This window comes from Culex pipiens, chromosome 1 (assembly GCF_016801865.2).
Source record: "Culex pipiens pallens isolate TS chromosome 1, TS_CPP_V2, whole genome shotgun sequence".
In the NCBI taxonomy this organism is placed as follows: domain Eukaryota; kingdom Metazoa; phylum Arthropoda; class Insecta; order Diptera; family Culicidae; genus Culex; species Culex pipiens.
The window spans coordinates 105,479,042-105,506,570 of record NC_068937.1 but is presented as its reverse complement, the minus strand read 5'-3'; the positions used below and the strand labels follow the sequence as shown (position 1 = coordinate 105,506,570).

At 40.2% G+C, this 27,529-nt stretch overlaps 1 protein-coding gene and 1 pseudogene across 1 annotated transcript; both read left to right on the top strand.

The window, feature by feature from the left end:
- On the top strand, nt 1-26,852 carry LOC120431388 (girdin-like). Its single transcript, XM_039596518.2, has 5 exons — nt 1-443; nt 14,755-15,025; nt 17,188-17,723; nt 20,222-20,286; nt 26,276-26,852. The coding sequence occupies exons 1-5, from the start codon at nt 75-77 to the stop codon at nt 26,514-26,516; spliced, it is 1,482 nt and encodes a 493-aa protein (XP_039452452.1). The 5' UTR covers nt 1-74; the 3' UTR covers nt 26,517-26,852.
- LOC120431389 (26S proteasome non-ATPase regulatory subunit 7-like) lies at nt 23,576-24,784 on the top strand (annotated as a pseudogene).
- Nucleotides 26,853-27,529: the final 677 nt, after the last annotated feature.

Genomic DNA, 27,529 nt, shown 5'->3' with positions numbered 1-27,529 from the left:
CAAAACATAACCTCCATTGTCCTGTCAGTTCCACCGGACCAAACGCCGGCGTTAGTTGTTCAGATAGTTTGGTGATGTCAACGGGGCAACTTAGTGGTCATGTCTCTACCGCCGCAGTGAATCCACCACCGGAAGTGGAACCACAGCACCAGCAAGCTTTGGCTTCGGGTGGTCCGGTCAGGAGTATCGATGAGTTGTACCGTAGTATCCAGCAGGAGATTCAGTTCTACAAGCGGGAGCATGAGGCGATTAGGGCCGACTTAAGCCAATTAATCCAGAGCAACCGGGTGGAGTGCACGTTGGGTGAGCTGCTGGCCGGAAGGGATGGTGATGGTGAAGGTGTAGAGGACGATGAGGGAGGTGGTAAAGATCAAGAGTACTTTAAGCGGATATCGAACGAAGTAATTAACAGTTTGAGGAATCAACTGGAGATTGTGTGGGAGGTAAGTAAATAAATAACTTCAGATTGAAGTTCTATTTCCATCTGTACAATTTCACTCAATTTAAAACATTTGCAAAGATTAGCCGTGGTGGCAATTCGGTAAAGGTGTGGATGTACATGATCTTGGGTTCGGTTCTCGACCTCGATTTTTTTTGAAGGGTGAACTTTTATAGTAAGAATGGAGTAAATTTGGAAATAAATTCCAGATTTTTGGATGAAATTGTTGTAGAATGTTGGTAAACGCTTATCAAACATTGCTTGAGATAGATATTAAATTTTTAAAAATTATAATTATAATGAAAAGTAAACAATTAGTCAAAAGTATCATAAATTCAACAAAAGACTGTTGAAAGGATAGTTTTCAGAGCGTGATAGCGTGAACATGGGCAGTATAGGCATAATATGCCTAATTTTGTAAAAACATTTCTTAATCCACCATACTGTGGTTGGTGCCTTCCTCACATTTACAATGTTATTCAACTCTTAAGTTGTCCTAATCCAGATTTGCATTGTTTACGATCTTACGGCTTATTGAGCCGACTCGGTCCAAACCAGGTTTCAGAACCGAAAAGGACCTGATAAAAATAAGTTTATGAATAAAAAAAAATATACCTGATACAAACTTTTCCAGAAAACATACAGACTCTCATTTGAAGCAATGTGACAAACGGGCGTTTCGCATCTGGCGCGACTCTAGCCCGTAAACAAAAAGACCCGGCCTTTTGAGGTTATGCAAAAAAAAACCCTTTTTTTGAATTTACAAAAAACTTTTTTATAGCATAACTTTTAAAATACTTCACTATACTTTATAATTTTGAATAGGGTCTTATTGGACCCTAAAACGGTCATAAAAAGGCAAACCCGGCCAAAATTGATTCAGCCAGTTTTGAGATATTTGTGTGGAAAGAAAATCATGTATACATACATCCACACAGACATTTGGTAGCTGTTTGACATGTGGCGTCGCGGTGTTCATCGAGCATTCATAGCATGCTAAGGAAAATTTTATGATTTTCTGGGGAAAACCGTTGGTTCCGAAAACCCCGGATGTATTGCCGTTGAGCTCGATAGGGGTTGAACGAATCGACCTGGTCTCTTAGGGAAAGTTGTTCTTCAGACGATTCCGCTCATTTCTGGCCATCCTAGAAGTTTTTACATGTTTTTCCTAGAACTGTAGGAGCGAATGAACGAAAATTCAAAATTTCCCATAGTACAGTCGACTCTCTGGCTGTCGATCTTCTCGATATCAATATTGCTCCATGTACCGATGAATTCTTCAGTCCCTTCAAACTGCATACTTCGATTGTCTTTATTCCTCGATATTTTCTCTTGCTTGAAGGATCTCTTCCTCGACGGTCCCTTGGATTCTATTTGCTTTAAACATCTATTCCGGTTGTCAATAATTTCACCTTTTCATGGCTTGCATAGACATTTTTTTTGAAAAACCATGCTTTGAAGGGTGTTTGACATTTCTTTGTTTGTGTTTGCTGGACGTTGCCATGATTCTCTCCCATAGCTGGTTAGCAAGAAAAAACAAATTTCAATCGAGTCTTCATTTTGCATCGTTCTGTAAACTGATGCTTCTCTTCCTCGACGGTCCCTTGGATATTGACAACCAGAGAGTCGACTGTAAATCCCATGTAAACTTGAACTAGCTTGAGACAAGCCAGTTTTCAACAAAAATGAGCTGAAATTTGGCGTGAGAGTCCCTATGGGTATGCCCTACAAGGGGAACCACACCAGAACTTGATCTGAGAACTTTTCAAAATCCGTACCCACCCTAATATGTATACGTGAAGGTATATCTAAGCGGTGTATTTAGGAAGTCCAATTTTTGAGTGATTTTATAGCCTTTCCTCAGTGAGGAAGGTAAAAAGAAAGACTTTCTTTATAACTTATGGATTTAATTGAAATATTTAACCAAAACTAATACTTTCTAAAGAAACTTGTTCTGAAAACTGTTATCTATAATGTGTCTGGTTCGGAAATGTTTTAAAATGTTATGGTGGAATATGACAGAGGATTGGAAAAAATATTTTGGGAACCTATTGGACAGTAAACAACTTTTTAAGAAAAATCTATGTTTTGCATTGTTTATGCTCAATTTTGTATCCGGGTAATATAATGCTGTATTTTCATGACAAATTGTACAGAAAAAGATTTATATTCGGTCGTCTTGATTCTTACAACTTTAATTTTGGGGTAATTTCATAGAAAATTTGAAATCTGGAAAATTTTGGTTCGGGGAATTTGTATTGGAGGTCAAATATTGGTCGAATATATTTGAATTACATATACAGCAATTCCCCACGAAAACAGCATGGAAAAAAACAAAAGTGCTCGGATCGGGCTCAAATTTTTTCTGGGGGTTCCCTGGCCGAAATAATTAGACTTGTATTATTTTGTTTGGCCACTAGGGTGACCTACGGCGTGTTAGGGTGGTCTGAAAAATGGCCATTTTCGTCGATTTTCGCAAAAACCACTTTTTTCGAAAAATCATAACTCCTCGCCATTTCAACCGATTTCAACTGTCTTATACGCAAATGAAAGGTGATAAGTTGGCCTTTCAAAGAAAAATAGTAAAAAGTTTGAAAAATCTAGCCTAACATATGAAAAGGGCGTATGAAACTTTAAAATGCCTTTTTGACGGTGTCTGGACCAAAGAGCCTATGTCTGGAAATATTTTTATCGGATTCACCGGACATTTTTACATGATATACTAAAAAATGGGAGGAGTTCATTAACAGGATTCCGAGATATGATTTTTTGAAAATAAAATCCGTGTTTTTTGACGCGCCGCGCGCAAAAACCGAAGAATGACGAAATTGGCAAAAAATCTACTTTTTTCACTAAAACTGCGATAACATTAAAATTTCAGCGATGACCTATAGATGTTTGGATACCAAAATTTTCGTAATTGACAGACGCAACCCCCAGAAAAAATTTGAGCCCGATCCGAGCACTTTTGTTTTTTTCCATGCTGTTTTCGTGGAGAATTGCTGTATATGTAATGCAGAGCCCCTCAAAGCATATTCATAAGAAGTATGATGGACATCAACATGAATCCATCAATTTTCAGCAACTTTTCTGAAGAAATATCTTTTAAATATTCATCAAAAAATTCCTCAAAAAAAGTTGCCTTAGACCCATTGACGAAATATTTCGGTGTACCCCGCAAATTGTCGGGAAAGAGCCCTTCTTTCATGGTGCCAAATATCAGACTTGCCAAATTGTTATCTTAAGTTTATTTTACAAAACACACTATGACATGTTGGGTAAATTCAGTCTACGACATCCATTAGGATGGCGATAACTTGAGCATGGTGAAAATTGTATCTTCATTCCTTATGCAGAACCGTACCTTGGGTCCACGGCGCCCTTGGCGAAGCATCAATTTGGCGCCCCTCCCAAATTTACAAGCATTTTGATAAATTGATATTAATTTTCAATGATTGCTTCAATATGAGTTTTGATTTTATAATTGCAATTGGAGACTTTAATATGGTTGATTTCAGAAACACAGTTATTTTATGTTTTTTTCCCTATAATATGAGATAGGTTGAATTGAAAATTTATTATAGGAGTTTTGTTGGCTGAATATTTTCTCACATTTCATACAATCGATAATGATAGCAGGTTTATATCATTTTTAAATTTATTTTTCAGATAAATGCACAGAATTAAATGCTCAATCTTGTTAAATTGAGCATGAGCATGAGCATGAGAGACCACCCATGGTTGTCCTTCTCCGTTGCTGAACAGGACCGTAATATCCCATCAGCACAACCGGTCACACACTTCAACGATCAAATGATGTTTCCCTTATCAACAGCATGCATGAATGCGCTGAAAAGATAAAACATCACGATCATCAAAACTAGAGTCGGTGCGAACAGGAAACAGTCGTTGGCCACCAACGGCGCCCGCCATGTCAGTTTGTAGATCTCGAGGGGATGGGACGGGAATGTTAGTTAGCACAGGCTGCTACCAAGGGTGGGTTCTATACGATATCCACACCCCCGCGTGTGCCGGAAAACTACTTCTACTTGGGATTTTGTTAGTGGGGAAGGGTAATGACCAGGATTCATCATAGAGGATGATGATGTGGCCCAATAATCAATGAATTTCGTTAAATAAGGTGACGTATTATGTATTCTCAAGGCAAACAATGCGGATGAGACCATTCCCGGTTATTTGGTGTTGAGTTTAGCATAAATGATTCAATCTTAGACAGCCGACTGTGGAAAGATATAATCAAAATTATGTGTGTTTAAAAGGTGAAATATTAAACTCAGCATTACATATTTACGTAGAGTTGACCTGAGACTATTTATACGTTTAAATTATTATAATATGAGCGACCAATAAATGACTGATGTGTTATGATGTTATCTGAAGGACTTGAACAATCGCGTTGAAACAATATTTGTCGCCGCGATTCGCGGGAAACGAATAGTCGAATTGAATGATAATTTATATTTGGCTAACGCAATTTAAAACGAATCTTCCCGTGAAACAATTACAAATCATAGAACAAAGAAACCCGGCTGTGATGTGTATCAAATACATGACTAACGAGAAAAACACACTGACGACGATCGACGAAAACGGAACGCGAAAAAAAAATGCGTCCCGACGGACAGGCACCGCGAAACGGACTGGCTCAGCTCTGCTGTCATCGTGACAACCAGAGCTAGCCGCACCTTCACACACACGCAGGCACTCATCCGAAATACACACCGACGACGATCGACGAAACCAGAACGCGAAAAAGAAAAAAAAAATGCGTCCCGACGGACAGGCACCGCGAAACGGACTGGCTCAGCTCTGCTGTCATCGTGACAACCAGAGCTAGCCGCACACACACTCACGCACTCACCCGAAATACACACCGACGACGATCGACGAAAACGGAACGCGAAAAAAAAAAATGCGTCCCGACGGACAGGCACCGCGAAACGGACTGGCTCAGCTCTGCTGTCATCGTGACAACCAGAGCTAGCCGCACCTTCACACACACGCAGGCACTCATCCGAAATACACACCGACGACGATCGACGAAACCAGAACGCGAAAAAGAAAAAAAAAATGCGTCCCGACGGACAGGCACCGCGAAACGGACTGGCTCAGCTCTGCTGTCATCGTGACAACCAGAGCTAGCCGCACACACACTCACGCACTCACCCGAAATACACACCGACGACGATCGACGAAAACGGAACGCGAAAAAAAAATGCGTCCCGACGGACAGGCACCGCGAAACGGACTGGCTCAGCTTTGCTGTCATCGTGACAACCAGAGCTAGCCGCACCTTCACACACACTCACGCACTCACCCGAAATACACACCGACGACGATCGACGAAAACGGAACGCGAAAAAAAAAAATGCGTCCCGACGGACAGGCACCGCGAAACGGACTGGCTCAGCTCTGCTGTCATCGTGACAACCAGAGCTAGCCGCACCTTCACACACACGCAGGCACTCATCCGAAATACACACCGACGACGATCGACGAAACCAGAACGCGAAAAAGAAAAAAAAAATGCGTCCCGACGGACAGGCACCGCGAAACGGACTGGCTCAGCTCTGCTGTCATCGTGACAACCAGAGCTAGCCGCACACACACTCACGCACTCACCCGAAATACACACCGACGACGATCGACGAAAACGGAACGCGAAAAAAAAAAAAAAAATGCGTCCCGACGGACAGGCACCGCGAAACGGACTGGCTCAGCTCTGCTGTCATCGTGACAACCAGAGCTAGCCGCACCTTCACACACACGCAGGCACTCATCCGAAATACACACCGACGACGATCGACGAAACCAGAACGCGAAAAAGAAAAAAAAATGCGTCCCGACGGATAGGCACCGCGAAACGGACTGGCTCAGCTCTGCTGTCATCGTGACAACCAGAGCTAGCCGCACACACACTCACGCACTCACCCGAAATACACACCGACGACGATCGACGAAAACGGAACGCGAAAAAAAAATGCGTCCCGACGGACAGGCACCGCGAAACGGACTGGCTCAGCTTTGCTGTCATCGTGACAACCAGAGCTAGCCGCACCTTCACACACACTCACGCACTCACCCGAAATACACACCGACGACGATCGACGAAAACGGAACGCGAAAAAAAAAAATGCGTCCCGACGGACAGGCACCGCGAAACGGACTGGCTCAGCTCTGCTGTCATCGTGACAACCAGAGCTAGCCGCACCTTCACACACACGCAGGCACTCACCCGAAATACACACCGACGACGATCGACGAAAACGGAACGCGAAAAAAAATGCGTCCCGACGGACAGGCACCGCGAAACGGACTGGCTCAGCTCTGCTGTCATCGTGACAACCAGAGCTAGCCGCACCTTCACACACACGCAGGCACTCATCCGAAATACACACCGACGACGATCGACGAAACCGGAACGCGAAAAAAAAAAATGCGTCCCGACGGACAGGCACCGCGAAACGGACTGGCTCAGCTCTGCTGTCATCGTGACAACCAGAGCTAGCCGCACCTTCACACACACGCACGCACTCATCCGAAATACACACCGACGGCGATCGACGAAAACGGAACGCGAAAAAAAAAAATGCGTCCCGACGGACAGGCACCGCGAAACGGACTGGCTCAGCTCTGCTGTCATCGTGACAACCAGAGCTAGCCGCACACACACTCACGCACTCACCCGAAATACACACCGACGACGATCGACGAAAACGGAACGCGAAAAAAAAATGCGTCCCGACGGACAGGCACCGCGAAACGGACTGGCTCAGCTCTGCTGTCATCGTGACAACCAGAGCTAGCCGCACCTTCACACACACGCAGGCACTCATCCGAAATACACACCGACGACGATCGACGAAACCAGAACGCGAAAAAGAAAAAAAAAAATGCGTCCCGACGGACAGGCACCGCGAAACGGACTGGCTCAGCTCTGCTGTCATCGTGACAACCAGAGCTAGCCGCACACACACTCACGCACTCACCCGAAATACACACCGACGACGATCGACGAAAACGGAACGCGAAAAAAAAAATGCGTCCCGACGGACAGGCACCGCGAAACGGACTGGCTCAGCTCTGCTGTCATCGTGACAACCAGAGCTAGCCGCACCTTCACACACACGCAGGCACTCATCCGAAATACACACCGACGACGATCGACGAAACCAGAACGCGAAAAAGAAAAAAAAATGCGTCCCGACGGATAGGCACCGCGAAACGGACTGGCTCAGCTCTGCTGTCATCGTGACAACCAGAGCTAGCCGCACACACACTCACGCACTCACCCGAAATACACACCGACGACGATCGACGAAAACGGAACGCGAAAAAAAAATGCGTCCCGACGGACAGGCACCGCGAAACGGACTGGCTCAGCTTTGCTGTCATCGTGACAACCAGAGCTAGCCGCACCTTCACACACACTCACGCACTCACCCGAAATACACACCGACGACGATCGACGAAAACGGAACGCGAAAAAAAAAATGCGTCCCGACGGACAGGCACCGCGAAACGGACTGGCTCAGCTCTGCTGTCATCGTGACAACCAGAGCTAGCCGCACCTTCACACACACGCAGGCACTCACCCGAAATACACACCGACGACGATCGACGAAACCAGAACGCGAAAAAGAAAAAAAAATGCGTCCCGACGGATAGGCACCGCGAAACGGACTGGCTCAGCTCTGCTGTCATCGTGACAACCAGAGCTAGCCGCACACACACTCACGCACTCACCCGAAATACACACCGACGACGATCGACGAAACCGGAACGCGAAAAAAAAATGCGTCCCGACGGACAGGCACCGCGAAACGGACTGGCTCAGCTCTGCTGTCATCGTGACAACCAGAGCTAGCCGCACCTTCACACACACGCACGCACTCATCCGAAATACACACCGACGGCGATCGACGAAAACGGAACGCGAAAAAAAAAATGCGTCCCGACGGACAGGCACCGCGAAACGGACTGGCTCAGCTCTGCTGTCATCGTGACAACCAGAGCTAGCCGCACACACACTCACGCACTCACCCGAAATACACACCGACGACGATCGACGAAAACGGAACGCGAAAAAAAAATGCGTCCCGACGGACAGGCACCGCGAAACGGACTGGCTCAGCTCTGCTGTCATCGTGACAACCAGAGCTAGCCGCACCTTCACACACACGCAGGCACTCATCCGAAATACACACCGACGACGATCGACGAAACCAGAACGCGAAAAAGAAAAAAAAAATGCGTCCCGACGGACAGGCACCGCGAAACGGACTGGCTCAGCTCTGCTGTCATCGTGACAACCAGAGCTAGCCGCACACACACTCACGCACTCACCCGAAATACACACCGACGACGATCGACGAAAACGGAACGCGAAAAAAAAAAATGCGTCCCGACGGACAGGCACCGCGAAACGGACTGGCTCAGCTCTGCTGTCATCGTGACAACCAGAGCTAGCCGCACCTTCACACACACGCAGGCACTCATCCGAAATACACACCGACGACGATCGACGAAACCAGAACGCGAAAAAGAAAAAAAAAATGCGTCCCGACGGATAGGCACCGCGAAACGGACTGGCTCAGCTCTGCTGTCATCGTGACAACCAGAGCTAGCCGCACACACACTCACGCACTCACCCGAAATACACACCGACGACGATCGACGAAAACGGAACGCGAAAAAAAAATGCGTCCCGACGGACAGGCACCGCGAAACGGACTGGCTCAGCTCTGCTGTCATCGTGACAACCAGAGCTAGCCGCACCTTCACACACACTCACGCACTCACCCGAAATACACACCGACGACGATCGACGAAAACGGAACGCGAAAAAAAAATGCGTCCCGACGGACAGGCACCGCGAAACGGACTGGCTCAGCTCTGCTGTCATCGTGACAACCAGAGCTAGCCGCACCTTCACACACACGCACGCACTCACCCGAAATACACACCGACGACGACCGACGAAAACGGAACGCGAAAAAAAAATGCGTCCCGACGGACAGGCACCGCGAAACGGACTGGCTCAGCTCTGCTGTCATCGTGACAACCAGAGCTAGCCGCACCTTCACACACACGCAGGCACTCATCCGAAATACACACCGACGACGATCGACGAAACCGGAACGCGAAAAAAAAAATGCGTCCCGACGGACAGGCACCGCGAAACGGACTGGCTCAGCTCTGCTGTCATCGTGATAACCAGAGCTAGCCGCACCTTCACACACACGCACGCACTCATCCGAAATACACACCGACGGCGATCGACGAAAACGGAACGCGAAAAAAAAATGCGTCCCGACGGACAGGCACCGCGAAACGGACTGGCTCAGCTCTGCTGTCATCGTGACAACCAGAGCTAGCCGCACACACACTCACGCACTCACCCGAAATACACACCGACGACGATCGACGAAAACGGAACGCGAAAAAAAAATGCGTCCCGACGGACAGGCACCGCGAAACGGACTGGCTCAGCTCTGCTGTCATCGTGACAACCAGAGCTAGCCGCACCTTCACACACACGCAGGCACTCATCCGAAATACACACCGACGACGATCGACGAAACCAGAACGCGAAAAAGAAAAAAAATGCGTCCCGACGGACAGGCACCGCGAAACGGACTGGCTCAGCTCTGCTGTCATCGTGACAACCAGAGCTAGCCGCACACACACTCACGCACTCACCCGAAATACACACCGACGACGATCGACGAAAACGGAACGCGAAAAAAAAAATGCGTCCCGACGGACAGGCACCGCGAAACGGACTGGCTCAGCTCTGCTGTCATCGTGACAACCAGAGCTAGCCGCACCTTCACACACACGCAGGCACTCATCCGAAATACACACCGACGACGATCGACGAAACCAGAACGCGAAAAAGAAAAAAAAATGCGTCCCGACGGATAGGCACCGCGAAACGGACTCAATTAAATGCTCAATCTTGTTAAATTATGCTTTAACTTGTTAGCTGATTTTATATTTCTAAGCCTGCATAATTTGATCTGATCTAGTTTTAATTTGATTGTATAAGCAAAGAACTTACCCGGATTCGTAAAATAATTAGCTGCTTTGGATTTCATTTCGTTAATTACAATAAAAATGGAAAAAATCCTTTTTCAAAATTGAAAAAATAAAATTGCCCTTGTGCTCTCTTGTTCTATCAAGATGGGAATCTCAGCAAGCTTAGTTCAAAAGAGCACACCGGCATCGAAGTATAATTTTTCAACATGCAGCGGCAGAACAAAATTTCGTCAAAATCAATTTAGGCCTTTGCAAATATTTTTTGAAATTTAATGTCCCTCGACTCTGACCAAAAAAATAAATAAATGTTAAAAATTTAAATTACATGCCACGGTTTCAACATTTGAATGAAAAAAGTGTTTTAAAATGCATTATACACCTGTCCAGTTGTTTTGAAATCATAAGTTTCCAAAATTTCTAAGCATTGACGAATTTTTTTCAGTTAGAAAAAAAAAGTAAAAATAAATATAATTATAAGAAATTTTTAATTCATTCTAAGTGATTTGCTCATACGATGCTTGAGATTATACTACATATTTTTATTTTGTTATTATGTTTTTCATTGATTTTTATTTTCATCAGTATTTATCTATTTATTTTTAATTCGTAAACACGGCGTGTTTTCTAGGCAACCTTAAGGAGAAAAAATAGTCATCGCTACTTTCAAAAGTATCTTCTAGGAAATTTTCTCAGCTTTCCAATGCTTCTAAGAGCGAAATGTTTCATCGGGAAATTTCTGAGATATCTATATTTTTAGTTTTTTGTTTTAAAATCCTTAATCATTTATTGGAAACTTTTAAATAACAGTCCAGAAAACTTGTCAAATGGTGTGTTTCATGCGTCATTTACTCATCAAAAAGTGCAAAATAATACAAGAAACAACTTTGTAGAAGGTTGCAAACCGCTAAACATTTAGAAAATTTAGTTTTCACCGAATTTTTGAATATGTGGGATTTATTCAGAAATTAAAATCATAAAACCGCATTAAAATATTATTTTTACAAGAACAAATAGATTATTACATAATTGTTGTGTACAAATAACACCGGTCTGCTCTGATTCAGCTTGGAATTAGCTGATACAACCGAAATTTTTACAGGTTTGAGATTGATAGGGTATTACAAGATTTTTATAAAAAAATAACATATTTCCTTAATCATACATTAACCAGTTGCATGAATACAAAACATGTTTAATACTCTAAATTGAACTGCAAACTACTGTTGCAAGCTTTAGGAGAAAGTGATGAAAAAAAATGATGAAGGAATTAGCAATATTTTAGAAGTTTATGAGACTCTCATCTTCAATCTCATCTTTTTAAAAAAATGTTGTATTTCTTGATACTTGTTCAAATGGTTTGGAAAAAACTTTTTTTTGTTAAAATAATAAATAATATTGTTCAAACAAAAAAAAAGTTTGTGACGGTGTTTTCAGCATTCTGAATTGGAAGACTCGAGTTTTATTGCTACTTTGAAGTGCATTTTCAACAGCAAACATTTTTTTAAATTTAATATTTATTTTATACTCATAAAAATATTACTTTTGAAGCTTGCGACAGTAAAATGTAGAACATTTTCGATTATAAATCATATTTGTATTCATGTTCCTGGTTAATGTTTGCTTAAGAAAATATCAAATTTATTCATTAAAATTCAATAATACCATTAACAATCACTAACCTGCCATTTGTACATTAAAAATATATGTAATAATCTAATAACAATATATTTTTACATTGTTTTAAGATTTTAATTTCTGAATAAATTCCATATATTCAAAAATTTGGTTAAAACTTCATTTTCAAAATGTTTAGTAGTTTGCAACCTTCTACGGAGTTGTTTCATGTCGTATTATGCACATTTTGATGAGTAAATGACACATGAAACACATCATTTGATAAGTTTTCTGAACTGTTAGTATAAAGTTTCCAATAAATAATAAAGAAATTTAAAACCAAAAAACTTATAATAGAGATATCTCAGAAATTTCCCGATGAAACATTTTGCTCTTAGAAGCATTGGAAAGCTGAGAAAATTTCCTATAAGACACATTTGAAAGTAGCGATGACTATTTTTTCCAGAAAAGTTTGTTCTAGAAAACACGCCGTGTAAAATTAAATTTTATAATCTACAAAAAAAAAAAAAAATTGCGCAAAACTATAGAAATGTTTTCAAACCTTGATAAAATATTTTTTTATGTTTTTAACCGAAAAAAATATGTTGAATTGCTTTTCATTACCAAAGCTTTTAAGACGATTTAAAAAATAAACAACACCGGTAAGTTAAACTGAAAAAGTGATGTGCTCTGAAAAACTTTTTTTTTTCTTGAACAAATAATGTTGGTCTTATTAGTGAAAATTTACAGCAGTTTTCCAATTTCAAAACTATAGTTTTTTGAAAAAGAGCATTCAAATTTCAATGCACGAAGTTGATTATAAAAGGGGAAATCGAGCTGAAAATATTTCAATGGCCATTTTTTTTAACTCGAGAATGTAAAAATTTCAAAGGAAAGGTATATGTTTTAATGTTAAAATAATTCCTATTTCATAGAAGCTCAAAATATGACCATAATTTTTCCACAATTTGGCTGATTGTGATTCACAGCCAAATAGACGTGAAAATAACATATAGTTGGACATTTTTTTTAGTCTGGAAGGTATGACTAAAACTTCATTATACAACGGTCCAAACTTTAAAGTGTATTTATTTTCAGAAGCTCTTCTAGAATTCTTTTAACTTTCTGCCACTTGAGCGCATCTCTGATCTGATCTCTGATGAAAAAAAAAAAAGCATTAAGTATGAATTTACAAAAACACTTTAGAAATATTCATACAATTGATTTTGGCGCCTCTTTTATTTTTTTTACATTTTAAACCAAATTATCTAGTTATTTGTAATTCTAATTTATAATTCGGCGCCCTTTCTGTTTCAAATATAAAAAAAAAAAATAAAAAAATAAAAATTAGGATGTTATAGCTGACATAAAAATGTTGTACAATCGTCGATTTCGGTGCCCCCCAAGGGTGGTATTTGCAGGTGATCAACTTGAAACACATAAAGAAACTGTACCATGATACACTCTCAAGAATTGCTGCATGTGATGGGATTTTTGTTAGATTTTCTAGGCTGTAGTCTTACATCACAAAAATAAAAATGTAAAAGTAATAAACTTTTTATAATTTGATGTCTCAGAAGAAACATGGATATTTTTACGTTTTGTGAAACTTTTTAAAACATTGACCTAAAAAAATCTCTGACGTTGCTTAAAACTTATAAATCCGGCAAATTACCTCAATGTAGGGGGAGAGGGGGTAATATGCACCCCCGGGGCAAAATGCACCCGGGAAAAAATCATAGAAATTGGAAGCTTAACATTGCTAAACCATGCTGGAAAAATTTGATCATCGTAGTATAAAAACAACTTAAGTTATTTGCAAAACATTAAAATGTTCTGTTTTCATCTAATTTTCATTGAACTTTCATTATGATTTTTGGACAACTTGAAAAGCATTTATTGATATTATAAGTGTTGAGGTATATAGTTTTTGCCATAATCTTCATTATTCTGTAGATAGATGAGTCCAAAAACATCAAAAAATGCATTTTTTATTAAATTTTCTGCAAAAAGCGTTGTCGGGGCAAAATGCACCGCTGTGAAGCTCCTTTGTAAAAAAAGCGGTGTCATCTAGTGGTGACTAGTGAAAACTGATTTTAACCGGTGCATTTTGCCCCATGTTGTGGTGCATTTTGCCCCGTTATTGTAGTGCATTTTACCCCAATGTTGCGGTGCATATTGCCCCGCATGGTTGTTTGAAATGAATCAAAAATGTTTTTAGTAATTTGATATTTTCGAACAATTTAGAGGTTTTTTAAGACTTTTTTCACATGGATGACGAAGAATAATAGTTGTTTTAGAGCATCAACCAAAATTCTTCCACAGTTATGCTGTAATGGTTGAGAAATGACAGTTTTCCCTTAGGGGGTGCATATTACCCCCTCTCCCCCTAAATTAATATCCATGCAAAAGCCGAATTCAAGTACCACTAATGCGGTTTTCCCATAGCTTGTTGGCGTCAACATCGCTAGTACCGTCGTCCTATCCGGCTTGAAGTCACTTGCCCCCAGCAAGACGGTATTATTGAAATGCGCCACCGTCAGTTTGTTATCCTTCCGAGTCCAGTCGATTGTCACTCTTTTCGGCACTCATCATAGCTAAATTCTCTTTTCTTCTTTTTCTTCCTCTTTTTTTCCCAGGAAAAAAATACACTCGAAAGCCTCTGGAAAAGCTCTCAAAAGACAATCCAGATACTCGAGCTGGAAATCGGCGAGTATCGCCGGCAGCTCAAACAGCCCAAAAGCCTGCAAGATCTGCGCCAGCACTACACGGCCGCACTCGAGCTGCTCCAGCAGAACCTGCTCGCGTTGCGGACAAAGCTTGTTCAACGGACCGAGGAGAACAAACGCCTTCAGGCCAGTGGTGCGGCCGACCAGGACCGGCTGCGGACGCTCGAGCGGGACTTTTCCGGTAGATATTTTTTGCTTTTTTTTTGTCAACGGTGTTTTTCCCAATTTTTTTTTAATCTGACGATACGGCAAGAAAATTGATTTTGCACCCGACTAACTCGACAACGCACCGGCAGGCTGCAGTACGCAGGGGTGCCAGGTTGCCAGATAAATCTGGCATTGCCAGATTTTTTGAGTGCCAATTTGAAAAAAAAATATTTTCTATTTCTTCCACACATTGTTTTATTGATGTATTTTGTTTATTTTGTGAATCTATAATGTACAAAAAGTGAAAATACACTGTTTTTGAATACAAAATTGCTTATTACTTTGAGAAAAGTGGCTTGCCAGATTTTTTTCTGTCCAGACCTGGTAACCCTGGCAGTACGTGACGACGGCGAAATTAAATTTCGGTTACTTTAATCTATTGCGTTGGGAGAATTATAGGCTCAAAAATTGGATATTTCTTTTAATTAGTTTTAGGAAATCATTTTAAAAAACGCATTTCTCAATCTTTTGGGATTAAAAGCGAAATAAGAAATTCGGTAATTTTTCTTTTCGTGTACCCGTTTTTTTCTGAGCAGTCAAAATCTTTATCTACATTTTTTCCAAAAACATCAAATCGATCAGAAAGTTCCTGAGCAATTCTCTACGAAATCGGTCTTTAATTTTTGTACTTTTTTATCCGGCTGAAACATGTTTGGTGCCATCGGTATGCCCAAAGAAGCAATTTTGCATCATAAGTGTCATAGGTGTCTTCGGAAAAGTTGTAGGTATGGATAAGGACTACACTGGAAAAATATGATACACGGGAAATTTTTTTTGGTGATTTTTAATTTAACTTTTTGTCACTAAAACTTGATTATTGCAAAAAAAACACTATTTTTATTTTTTTTTATTTTCTGATATGTTTTAGGGGACATAAAATGCCAACTTTTCAGAAATTACCAGAATGGGCAAAAAATCTTTGACCGAGTTATGAATTTTTGAATCAATACTGATGTTATAAAAAATCGAAATATTGGTAGCAAACATTTTTCAACTTCATTTTTTGTTGTAAAATCAAATTTGCAATCAAAAAGTACTCTAGTGAAATTTTGATAAAGTGCACAATTTTCAAGGTGTAGCCATTTTTAGGTAACTTTTTTTGAAAAAAGTCGCAGTTATTCATCTATCTATCTATATATATATAAAATTTCGACGGTTTTGTTCGAACGCGAATCAGATCAATACGGAGCGTCGGATCGAGGTGCTTTTGTTGCGATGGGTTCGTATAAGCCCAAGGAAGGTTCTTACGCTAAATAATTGACACTTTGGCCACTCTGGAACCGTTTCCGGAGCATCGGCAAATTGTATGGGAAAAGCTGCGTAAAATCAAATTTTGATAACAGGAGGCTGAATAATCAACCATGTTTGCCCACTCTTGAAAAAAATATTCTATATTTTGCTTTTTTGAACTTTGTTGATACGACCCTTAGTTGCTGATATATTGCCATGCAAGATTTAAACAGGAAAATTAATGTGTCCTAAGTCTCACCCAAACAACCCCCCTTTTCTAATGTTGATATCTCAGCAACTAATGGTCCGATTTTCAATGTTAAAATATTAAACTTTCGTGATATTTTCCGATCTTTTCAAAAACAATATTTTAATTTTATTAAATCAAGACTAACATTTCAAAAGGGCGTAATATTGGAACAAGTTAGCACCATCCCCTCTTGGGAAAGTTGTAGAGCACCTTCCAGAGCATCTGAATATGAGTCCGGTTTTGATATAGCGTTAAACGTGGATCTTTTTAATATCAAAATTCAAAAAAATGATTTTTCCCACACAAATTTATATGAAAAATTGAATCGCTTTGCGCAAAGTGAGAACTGAACCAATCGTTCTCAAACTTTGTGAAGTTGTTCAGGACCCCAAAAGGAACTGAAAAATTGCTGTGCTGGAAAATCGATTTTGTTATTACACCCCATTATTGGCCAGCCCTTGATGTTGTACTTGTATGGAAACACTAATGATGCAAAAATATCAAAATTTGAAATCTCGAAAAAAAATTGAAATTCAAGAAAGTTTTCTCCTTCAAAAAATTTTGTAAGATTTGTTTGGATATGATTTTAAAATACATAATGGTGATTTCCTTGATTCTATTTCTCACTTCTACTAAAATGCTAACTTGCGCTGAAGCACTGCAGACAGAAAATCAACAGCTGCAGTCCACGGTAGAGGAGTTCCGAAGTAAAGAATCCAAACTGACCACCGATCTTGAAACCACGATGAAGGAAAAGGCCGAACTGGAAGCCCTGCTAGACCAGGCGAATGCCCTCGCCCGGAAGCACATGGCTCGGGAAAACCAGGCCCTGGCCAAGGTCCAGGAGGCACTGCAAATCGCCGACACGGCCATCGACGAGAAGAACACGCTGGTGGTGCGCGAAAAGAACGTCCGCGAGGAGTGCAACTTTCTGGCGTCCACAATCGGGCAGGTCATGGAGGAGGCGGCCCACAAGGTCGAGCTGGAGATGAACTCGCTGAGGATGGGCTACGAGGGTCGGATCGCGGGGCTGGAGAAGCAGCTGGAGCAGGCCAGGGAAGCGCTGGAGCAGCAGGCGCAGAAGACTCGCCAGGCGGAAGGTCGAGCGGCCACGCTGGAGGACAAGTTCAAGGCGCTGATTGTGACGAACCAGAATCTGGACGCGGACCTGCACGCGGCGTCCAAATTGATTGTGAGTTTTGTTTTTTTTTTGCTTGGTGGCCTGGTGTTAAGGGATATTTACACACTAAAAAAATCTGAATTTTACACATGACGTAATCTCAAACATCATTTAAAAACAATGCTTGTAATCCAAAATGCGATGTAAAATTCTGTCAATTATCACACAACACTTCAAATTTTAACCGCACACACAAAACCAAAATATTACATCACATGAAATAATAAACAAAACACTTTTGACTGAATTTTACGTTTCGTTTGATGCACATGACTGGAGCGTATCTTTTAATGTAATTTTAAGTGAAATCTCGATTAAATTTTCAAAAGGCCCTATCTGCATAGGAATCCCATGAGGGATAGGTTGTTTTGAAAATTTAATCTAGAAATGAAACTTAATTTCGCGACGCGGCGAATCATCCTGTTTGACAGTCTAACAAATGTCAGCCATGTTGCGTGGATCAAATTTTTCGCTGCGGCTGCACTGCCGCTCTAATCTTGTCCGTCCCATATGTAAAAAGTGAGTGCTGAGATAACGCTGTGAGAAGCCCAAAAAAAGTTTCACCATTTTTCTCATTCTAAACCAACATTTTCTATATGATTTTTTATACAGTTATTTCGATATCAGTCTAAAAAACACCACTATCATAAATTTGATTTAAAAAAATTACAATTTGAAGGTAAATTTGTGGAATTTTCAACAAGAGACCGACTTGACTTTATTTGTCCATAAATAAAGGCAGGTCAGTCATGGTATCAAGGTAGCCTTGAACATTTACACGAGAGGTTCATCCTGATTCAACTGTCATTTCCAGGTTTGTTTTGGAAGTTTTCCAAGTAATTAATGGTCACCAAATGATACAAATTTGTATCTTTCAGATTTTTATAGGATTCCAAGATACAAAAATATGACCAGCACCGACACGAGAAATTGTTAAAATAATACAGAGGCAAATGGCATATGAATGCAAATCTCAACTGCATAACCGTAGGAATAAATTTCAAAAAAATCCGCTTTTCGGAGGTGGAATCTTTTCCAGAACCAGGATCAAGCCTATTCATTCAAGACAAAATAGAACTAATTGTATGATGTAGATATTAGCCATAACGGTATGCATTTTATTTTTTCTATTCGTGGTTTTCCCTTGAAGAAGAAAAAAAAAACAAAAAAAGGTTTGGATTATTTCGATTTCAATATTAAAATTTTTCTTCAGAAATGAACAGATATTTTCATGCTTTACGTATTCATAAAGACAAACTCTGTAAAATTTAAACAATTCTGCATCCACTCACACGATTTGCGAGACATTTCTATATGAGGAACTGACTTGCCTTTATTTTGCATATGGGACAGCACGAAAGTCATATTTATTTTGGAATTTTTAGAACAAACATTACTTGTTCATTCAATAGGCTAAAATAACATGTAAAAACAAGACTTTTGTGAAGTTTACCTCATTTTTGACAGAAATACATATGGGACGGACTAGATTGGAGCGGCAGTGCAGCTGAGGCTCAGTATTCCTAAAAAATTGACTTAAATTTGTCGGAACCAACACCCATCATCCGTCGAGGACATTTATTTGGCAATAACAAAGGTAAATATAACTGCAGTGCATGGCTTTCGTGTTTTCCAGACTAATTATTAGCAGTTCATTAATTTCACAGATGCTGATCATCCATTCGTCGGAATTCGTCCAGAATGTGCGCTTTGGCCAGGACGAAGTGAACCATGATGCTGATGGAGACCGGATCAGGTCAGCAGGGTTCTCAAGACCTGTTATGAGGAACTCAGCCCGGTGAGGACAAAAAGTGGCACGAGAGAACTGATTGGAAGCGGACCTCCGGGGAATCGTCGGGAATTTGGAGACGGAACCACACCTGACCTTGCGGAGATTTCAGTGATCAAAATAAAAAGGAAAAACAAAAATGTTGTGACTCCAAGTGATGAATGATTCGATTCAATTATTGTGATGTGTGAAATATAATTATGCCTAAATTCAATAAAAATATCGATAAATTCGAATATTTACATGTTTTTTTTCATGTCGTAAGAATCAACAAATTCCAATAAGAATATTTTCCCACAAGAATTACGTTAAATGTAATTTTACATAACCTCAGTTGATTGTGTCGTTCGTGTAATATTCAAATCAGACACAATCTTACGTTTTATTTGATGCTCCAGTTATGTGCATTGAATCGACAGAAAATTACACGATTTTTTCGAAGTGTGTAGTTCAGTATGGCAGTAACCCTTAAATGAGAAGAAAAATTCAATTAAATTAACGAACTCAAAAACGGTGAGCAAACAATAAGAGAATGTTCCCTCGCGTTCGTGACGTTTGAGTCAGAAGCAGACTGTATGGCCAATTTGATGCTGTTCTACGAAACGGAGCTTCACGAAATCTCTGGGAAAAGTTCCCGCTTCTTGCAATGTTGACGTTATTTTATTATTGTTGCATTCATAAAATGATTAATTTTGTTTCTTTTGTTTCTATCCTTACGCAGATTGAAATGGAATTAAAACTGGAGGCCTTCCAGAAGACGATGGCAAAGGAGCGCGAAATCAGCAAGTATAGATATCGTTTCATGCCCTTTCCATGAACTGGCGTTGGCATTTTCCGTTCCGAGTTGAACTAATTATTTTTCATTTTCGTTCTTTGAAATGTTTGGTCGTTTTGAAATATCAACACAAATATACCGTTTCGCTTTGAAAATTGCAACGAACTCATCAGTTTGTTTGCTTTACTTTCGAGTAATTACTTTTCATTTTCAAACCTTTTCATTTGGTCTAAACTTAAAGGGCACTCATCAGTTCAAACCGGAAAAGACGGTACTCTTAAGCCAGTCATTGGATTCTCTAAAAGTACAACATTGTGGGTTGGTGGATAACAGGCAAGATAACAGCCAATTACGAGTACATATACCCGAGCAGACGGAAATAACTTGGGAAGGTCAGTTTTTGATATTGTGAGAAGATCAAAATCCGTTATTGGGATGATCGGATTAGTTGTTAAAATAACAAATTTCCATAACAAAGATTTGTTCGAAAAATAACTCAAATTGTTATTGCTCTGTTATTTCAATAACATACTAATAACATAGAATCCAGAACAATAGAATAACAAGGTTTGTTATTCTGACCGGTGGATGGGGAGCACCAAAATAACAAAAACTGTTATTTATATGGATTGATTGCATAACAAAAATTGTTATTATTTTATCAAATAGAAATCTGAATCTGATAAAAAAAATATCAAAATTGTAACAGAAAAAATAATGCTTTTCATGCTGATATCAAAATATGTTTTGAAAAAGGTATCTTTGATACACAACTCGCAATTTTTTCATTGATTTTTAACTTTTTAGTGTGTTGGTTAAAGGCTTAAAACTGTGCTGACTTACCGTCAAATTTTACTTTTTTTGAGTGGATTTGTTGGTCCTAGTTGCTGTTCAACCTAAAAATTAATAAAAATGATCACAAAGTGTCATATTCTTTCAAAAGAAAACAATTAATGCACTTATCTAAAGATGCTCGTGTTGGTGATATTCATCTCCACAGATAAAATCTGATAATATTCTTCAGGCGGCGTTTGCAACTCTTTTGAAAACCGCTTTTCTGAAAAAAGTTGAAAATAATTATTAATCATTTGAAAACAACCTACTCTCTTCTGATATATCTTGCACGGAACTAGCGCTGTCTTAAGTCGTTTGATTGTCCTGTTTGCTGAACTTTCTGTTGGAATGTTCTGGACGCGTAGTAGTTCGGTGAATTGTGAAACTATTCCGCATGTGTGCATGATATAACTCTAACTCACTAGACAAACCAGAGGTCCAACATATTTTAATTAGTTCAACTGACTAAGACTGCTGCCATAAAAAATAACAAAAGAGCGTTTCAAAATGATATTATTAATGATATATTAATCGATTGTCTCATAATAAATTATTAAATTTTCCTTGCGGCTTGATTCTGAGTTCGCTGCAAATAAGTTCGTCAGCAAAAAAAGATCCCCTAAATCTCACACAACCTACATCAAGTCCTGCACCACTCACCACAACGGTTTCGACCGGCTCGGTTCCTTCGAGGAACCATCCTGATTGTTCATGTGATGCTGCTGCTGAGGCGAATGCTGCTTCTTGCAGTAACGCGCCGTCGACCTGGACGCCCCTCCGAAAAACTGTCCACTGCGCCGCTCACGCCATACGTGACAGCCTAGTGACCTCCACCGGTTTGGGACTTTTTTGACGGCCGCCTTGGACATCTGGCGTTAGTACGCGTGCTGTTTATACCGCCGGTAGTAGTTCTGGACGACGACGGCCGCCGATCGCACCTTGTCCTGCTCCTTAATGCGACTCTTGCGCCCCTTGTACGACTTATGAATGCACTTGGCCGCTTCGTACAGCACGCGATACTCACGATCTGCGGAGCGAGTAAAAAAAAGTTAAGCTTATGTCAAGGGTGATCAAGATTACTTACCGGTCAGTTTGAGGTTATAAAAGTCCTTTTTGAACGTGTTTGCGCCTGTCTGCAGGAACCCGATAAAGACCTGCGTCGTTGGCGGAGAATCCGAGAACATGACGGAAGCATCCTGTGGGATTGAGTGGCTCGCCGCCGATGGCAACGGACTTAACGAACCGTCATCGTGGTACCTGAAATTAAACTATTGAACTCACTGTAACTTTTCAAATAATATTTGAACCTACCGGTAGTTGTGATCGCTAAACTCAAAGTTAAACTACTCAAACTGGGACGACGGCAGCGAGTACAGCATTGGTTCCATGCAATAATCCAATTCCGGTCGAGTCCTTGCTAATAAATTTCAGTATGGGAATGCCCAGCGATATGATTTCCTCAGATTCGTTCTAAAACCAAAAAATATAATAAAAAAAACAGATCATTTCTAGCAAAACAACTTGCAGAACATTGTAATTGGGCCAATATCGAAGTTTACACAGTGTCTATCCTGCTCGTTCCTAATGTAAACATCAACTGACATGAGCAGGATAGACGGTACCATTCGACATTGGCCCATTTACATTGTTTTGTTTTTGAGCGTTATCCAATAAGTTCGAAAACTAATAATAACAATCACTCAAGAGACAAAAAACAATAGCTTACCTTTCAATCAAAACTCACGATCGGATCGAGAAACTCAGCTTCTGTTGCTTCGGTTGAGGCGGTGGACTGATCCTGCTGTCCAATGAAACGGTGGGTAGGAACTGGCAGGAGGATTCCTCCTCCTGCTAGAGGTTTTTCCACTTTCCTCCGCCGACGATTCAATCACCTCTCGGTGAATGTAAACAAAACACACACACAATGGTACGACGGGACAAACAAACACAGCCTACTGCGACAACTCACTCAGCTGCTGCCGCTGCTGCTGTTTATGCGGCGCGCGCAGACTGAATGTAAACATACGTACACTGTTCGGTGGAATTAAGTAATGTTGTGCGTTATTACTCACATAAAAGTTTTTTTTAAATGTGGCATTCATTTATACTGTTTAAGAATAATCGTATGAGCGTAAAAGTGTGTAAGTATATGAAGTTTTTTTTTCGAAGGTTTATTTTTGGATTGTTAATATTGTTTCTGAAATAGATGTTAATTTCCTTACTTTTTATATAGTTCAATGTGGCAATGTTAACATTGCATGTATCAAGTTCGTGAAACCCCCCTGACAAACAAAACATACCAAAAATAAACAAATATATTAATATAATTTAGATTTAATCATCATAGACTCACTTGGAAGCCATCTTTGTGATCACTCTTCTCGAACTGGATCTGTAAAATCTGTAAAAGTGTATTAAAATATCTGTAAGAATTTTCAGACATCCCCTCAATCCTACCCTGATTTGAAGGGACAAGGTGACAGACGTTTGACAGTAAAACAAACCAAACTGAAAAATCTCAATCATCATCCGAATTTTGAAACTCAGATTTACCGGTGGCAAAATAAACATTGTCCGCACGAATTTGAGGCAAAACCCCGCCGGAATCTTTGAGAACCTGTTCCGCCTGACCGAGGAAGCTAACCCGCAACCAAGATGCTGTCGGAAACGAGCGTCACGAAGGTGATTGTGCACCTGCTGGTGCTGCTGAGCGTGGTGGACCACTTTAAACGGAAGCTGCTCGGCTGCTGGAGGGCCAAGTGCGTGCTGGACGTGTCCAACAGCTTTGCGGTCCCCTTCGACGAGGACAACAAGGACAAATCGGTGTGGTTCCTGGACCACGACTACCTGGAGAACACGTACGGTATTTTCAAAAAGGTGAACGTCCGCGAACGGCTGGTCGGCTGGAACCACACGGGCCCGAACCTGTGCCAGAACGAAATCTCCATCAATGAGCGCCGGATCAGCTAATACTCGGTGCTCGTCTTAATCGATACCATGCCGAATGACCTGGGTCTGCCGAAGGAGGTTTACATCGCGGTGGAGGAGGTGCATGACGACGGCAGTCCCACGTCGAAGACCTTTGAGCACGTACCGAGTGAAACTGGGCGGAGGAAGTGGAAGAGGTGGGCGTGGAACTCCTGCTGCGGGACATGAAGGACACGACCGTCGGAAATTTGACGCATAAGATCACCAGCCAGTGAACTGAAGCTCACAGTTGCGCAAAATCAAGAACTACCTGCTGAAGGTCGACAACGGTCAGCTGCCGGTGAACCACCAGATCGTGTACCAGCTGCAGGACATCCTGAACCTGCTGCCGGACCTTGCCCAGGAGAATTTTACCGATACGCAGTACGTGAAGATGAACGGAAAGGAGAAGGAGAAAGATGGTAGGGACGGCGAGAAGAAGGTAAAGGAGAAGAAGTAGGGGAAGAACTCCAATGAACATTGACATAGGGTGTGAGCGAGATAAACTCAAAGTTTACATTTGTTTTTAGGACCTAATAAAATAAGTCTTCATTTTACCATATTTGCGTTTCCTTTTACCAATAAACCACGATTATTAAGCAGCATTTTCAGCAAATGTTTTTAAAATTACCATGAGCGGTCTTTGAGTGATATTTGACAGCGATACTTTTAGTGGATATAAATAAGTCACAAATATGTACTAAAAAGTTGGAAAATCGATGCCTCTGTGCTCTCTTGTACTTAGCTTGCTGGTTTTTCCGAGGGTTTTCCGTCTAGTTAGCTTAAGAGAGCACTGGGGAATCTAAATATAAAAAAATCCACTGTAACAAAAATATTATAAAATATATTTTTGATTTACACATTTTGATACCTTTAAATTTAAATTTTGGCAAATTAAAAGATTCAGTTCCAATTTTGATACAAAAAATAAATAATATTATTTTTCTGTTATGGTTTTGTTTCGACCTCCTGCTCGGGAAGCTGATGGTTTTAGCTTGACTTGTTATGGACATTAGTAGAAATTTTCTCTTGTTCAACAGTTGCAGAACCGAAAAATATCAAACTCATCACAGTTCATGTTATTGTGTCAAAATATGAAAAACATAACTTAAACTGTTATTATCGTCTTATTCCTCATTTTCAATGGAATATCATATCAATAACAGTTCCTGTTATTATGCAATGAAATGGAAAAACATAACTTAAACTGTTATTATCATCTTATTTCAGATTTCCAGTGGAATATCAAACCAATAACAATTCCTGTTATTATGGAATTTGATGGAAAAACATAACTCATTATGTTATTATTATCTTATTCCACATTTCCAATTGAATACCATCCCAATAACATTTTTTGTTAAAATAACAGAAACTGTTATTATTTTTTCTTCCAAAAATTATTTGCAAGAATATTCAATAACAGTTTCTGTTATTTTAACAAAATCTGTTATTGAAATGACATGAATTTTGTTATTACCGTCTGCCCGGGTACTAGTAATAGCTAGACATCAGATGCTCTGGACGAACGTTATGGATGAACGGAAGCAGGCAAGTGAACGCGAGTTATTGAATGAAATGTGCAACTGCATCGTTATTTTTACAAAGTCCTGACGCAGCAGTGCCCTTATTCTTCTATAGTACTTCCGTTCTTCCAGGGTGTTAGTGTATTCTCCGGAATTATCAAAATTACTTAAACAAAATTGGTTGAGTAGCATCAAAAATCGCCGCAGAAAGCTTGGAAATCTCTTAAAAACATAATTAAAAATCTTGTTCCAAGTATATTTTTACAAAAGTAGGGCCATTATCCGCCAACTCAAACAGCAGTTCCTTGTCCCCTTTTAGAATTCCATGAAACTTTGTTCTAAGGGGAATCCGCGGTCCATTTTTCGATATCTCTTGACTAAATTTTACGAAAAAGTTTTTGAAAAAGTGATGATTTTGACTATTTTTTACCAGTTTTTCGATGTTCTATCCGAAGACATAACATATCTAGTTTTGAATAATTTAAATATATTCATTCAAATTTAAATAATACAGTTCAAACCTTTGTAAAATCGTATTAAAAAAAACACAAAAATCCTAATCTACATAGAAAAAATAGCTGAATTCATACATGGTTGAAGACGTACTAACCCATTCAGCTAACATTATTCCATTATTCTTTTCCCCCGTTCCCTGAAATGCATGGCATCTTAGAACGAGCCAAGTGCGGGAGCACGAGCTGAAGCAACTGCTGGCCACCGCCGAGCAGCTCAAGGACCGCTGGAAGAGTGAGATGGTGACGCTGACCGATGGACTACAGCGGAAACTGGCGGCACTTCGGCGGGAAAATTGCATGCTCAAGGCGGAAAACAATCAATTAAAGGATCAGCTATTGAGTGTGGCAGATCCGGCCGTCGCGGAGCACCAGAACCGGAACCGGGACCTGCAACAGTAGAGAGTTGAGAGCGGAGCATTATCATCATCATCATCATCATCATCATCATCAATATCAGTGGTGGTTCGAGCGGATGAATTCCGAAGGATAGGAGGTCAATCGAATGAAACAATTTCCACACCATCACTGCATCACGATGGTGAAAAGGGTTTTCCTTGGAAAATGTGGCTGAGGCCAATGCTGCATCCTGATCAGAGGCAAAAGTGTATGATTTTGCGTCTTGCAGCGATCGAAAGTCAAATAGTTGACGTTAGATGAGTTGTAAATATAGCCAGCGGTTTGAATAAATGGATTTTTCGTGTACGTTCGGGTGGAATACTGAAAAAGAATGAATCGTTTTTATTGGGCCAGTCGATCTAACCGTGGTACCAAACCTACACTTGGGGATGCAATTTCACCAACGAACTCAAAAGTGCTTCGCTAATGGTACCCACGCGAGGCGGGATTTTCTCCTCGCAATGCTTACGACAGTTGTTGAAATAGTAGTTTCAAATTTTCATCAGTTTTGTAAAATTCTTGCCTTTATGAAGAGAGCAAAAAAAAAAAGAAAAGAAAAACGGGGAAATTAGGGATTTTTTTGCCATTTTTTGGCATTGTATTGCAAAGTTGAGAGTAGTTAATAACTAATAATATGTTGCCATTACGAGAATTGAAATGTTGTACATCCAGACAATTTGATTTTTTTTTAATTTTTCATGGCGATTCATAGATTCATATGTTGATATGATTATGAATTGTGCTGATTAATAATGTTAAAAAAATTTTTTTAATTACATTGAATAATTAATAACAATATTGTATCGAAAACTTATAAATTCAAAGATGTGCAATCAACGAACGGATCAAAACAAAAAACAAAAAACAAAAAAAAAACAAAAAATGAAAAACAAAAAACAAAAAAAAAAACTAAAAACAAAAAACAAAAAACAAAAAACAAAAAACAAAAAACAAAAAACAAAAAACAAAAAACAAAAAACAAAAAACAAAAAACAAAAAACTAAAAACAAAAAACA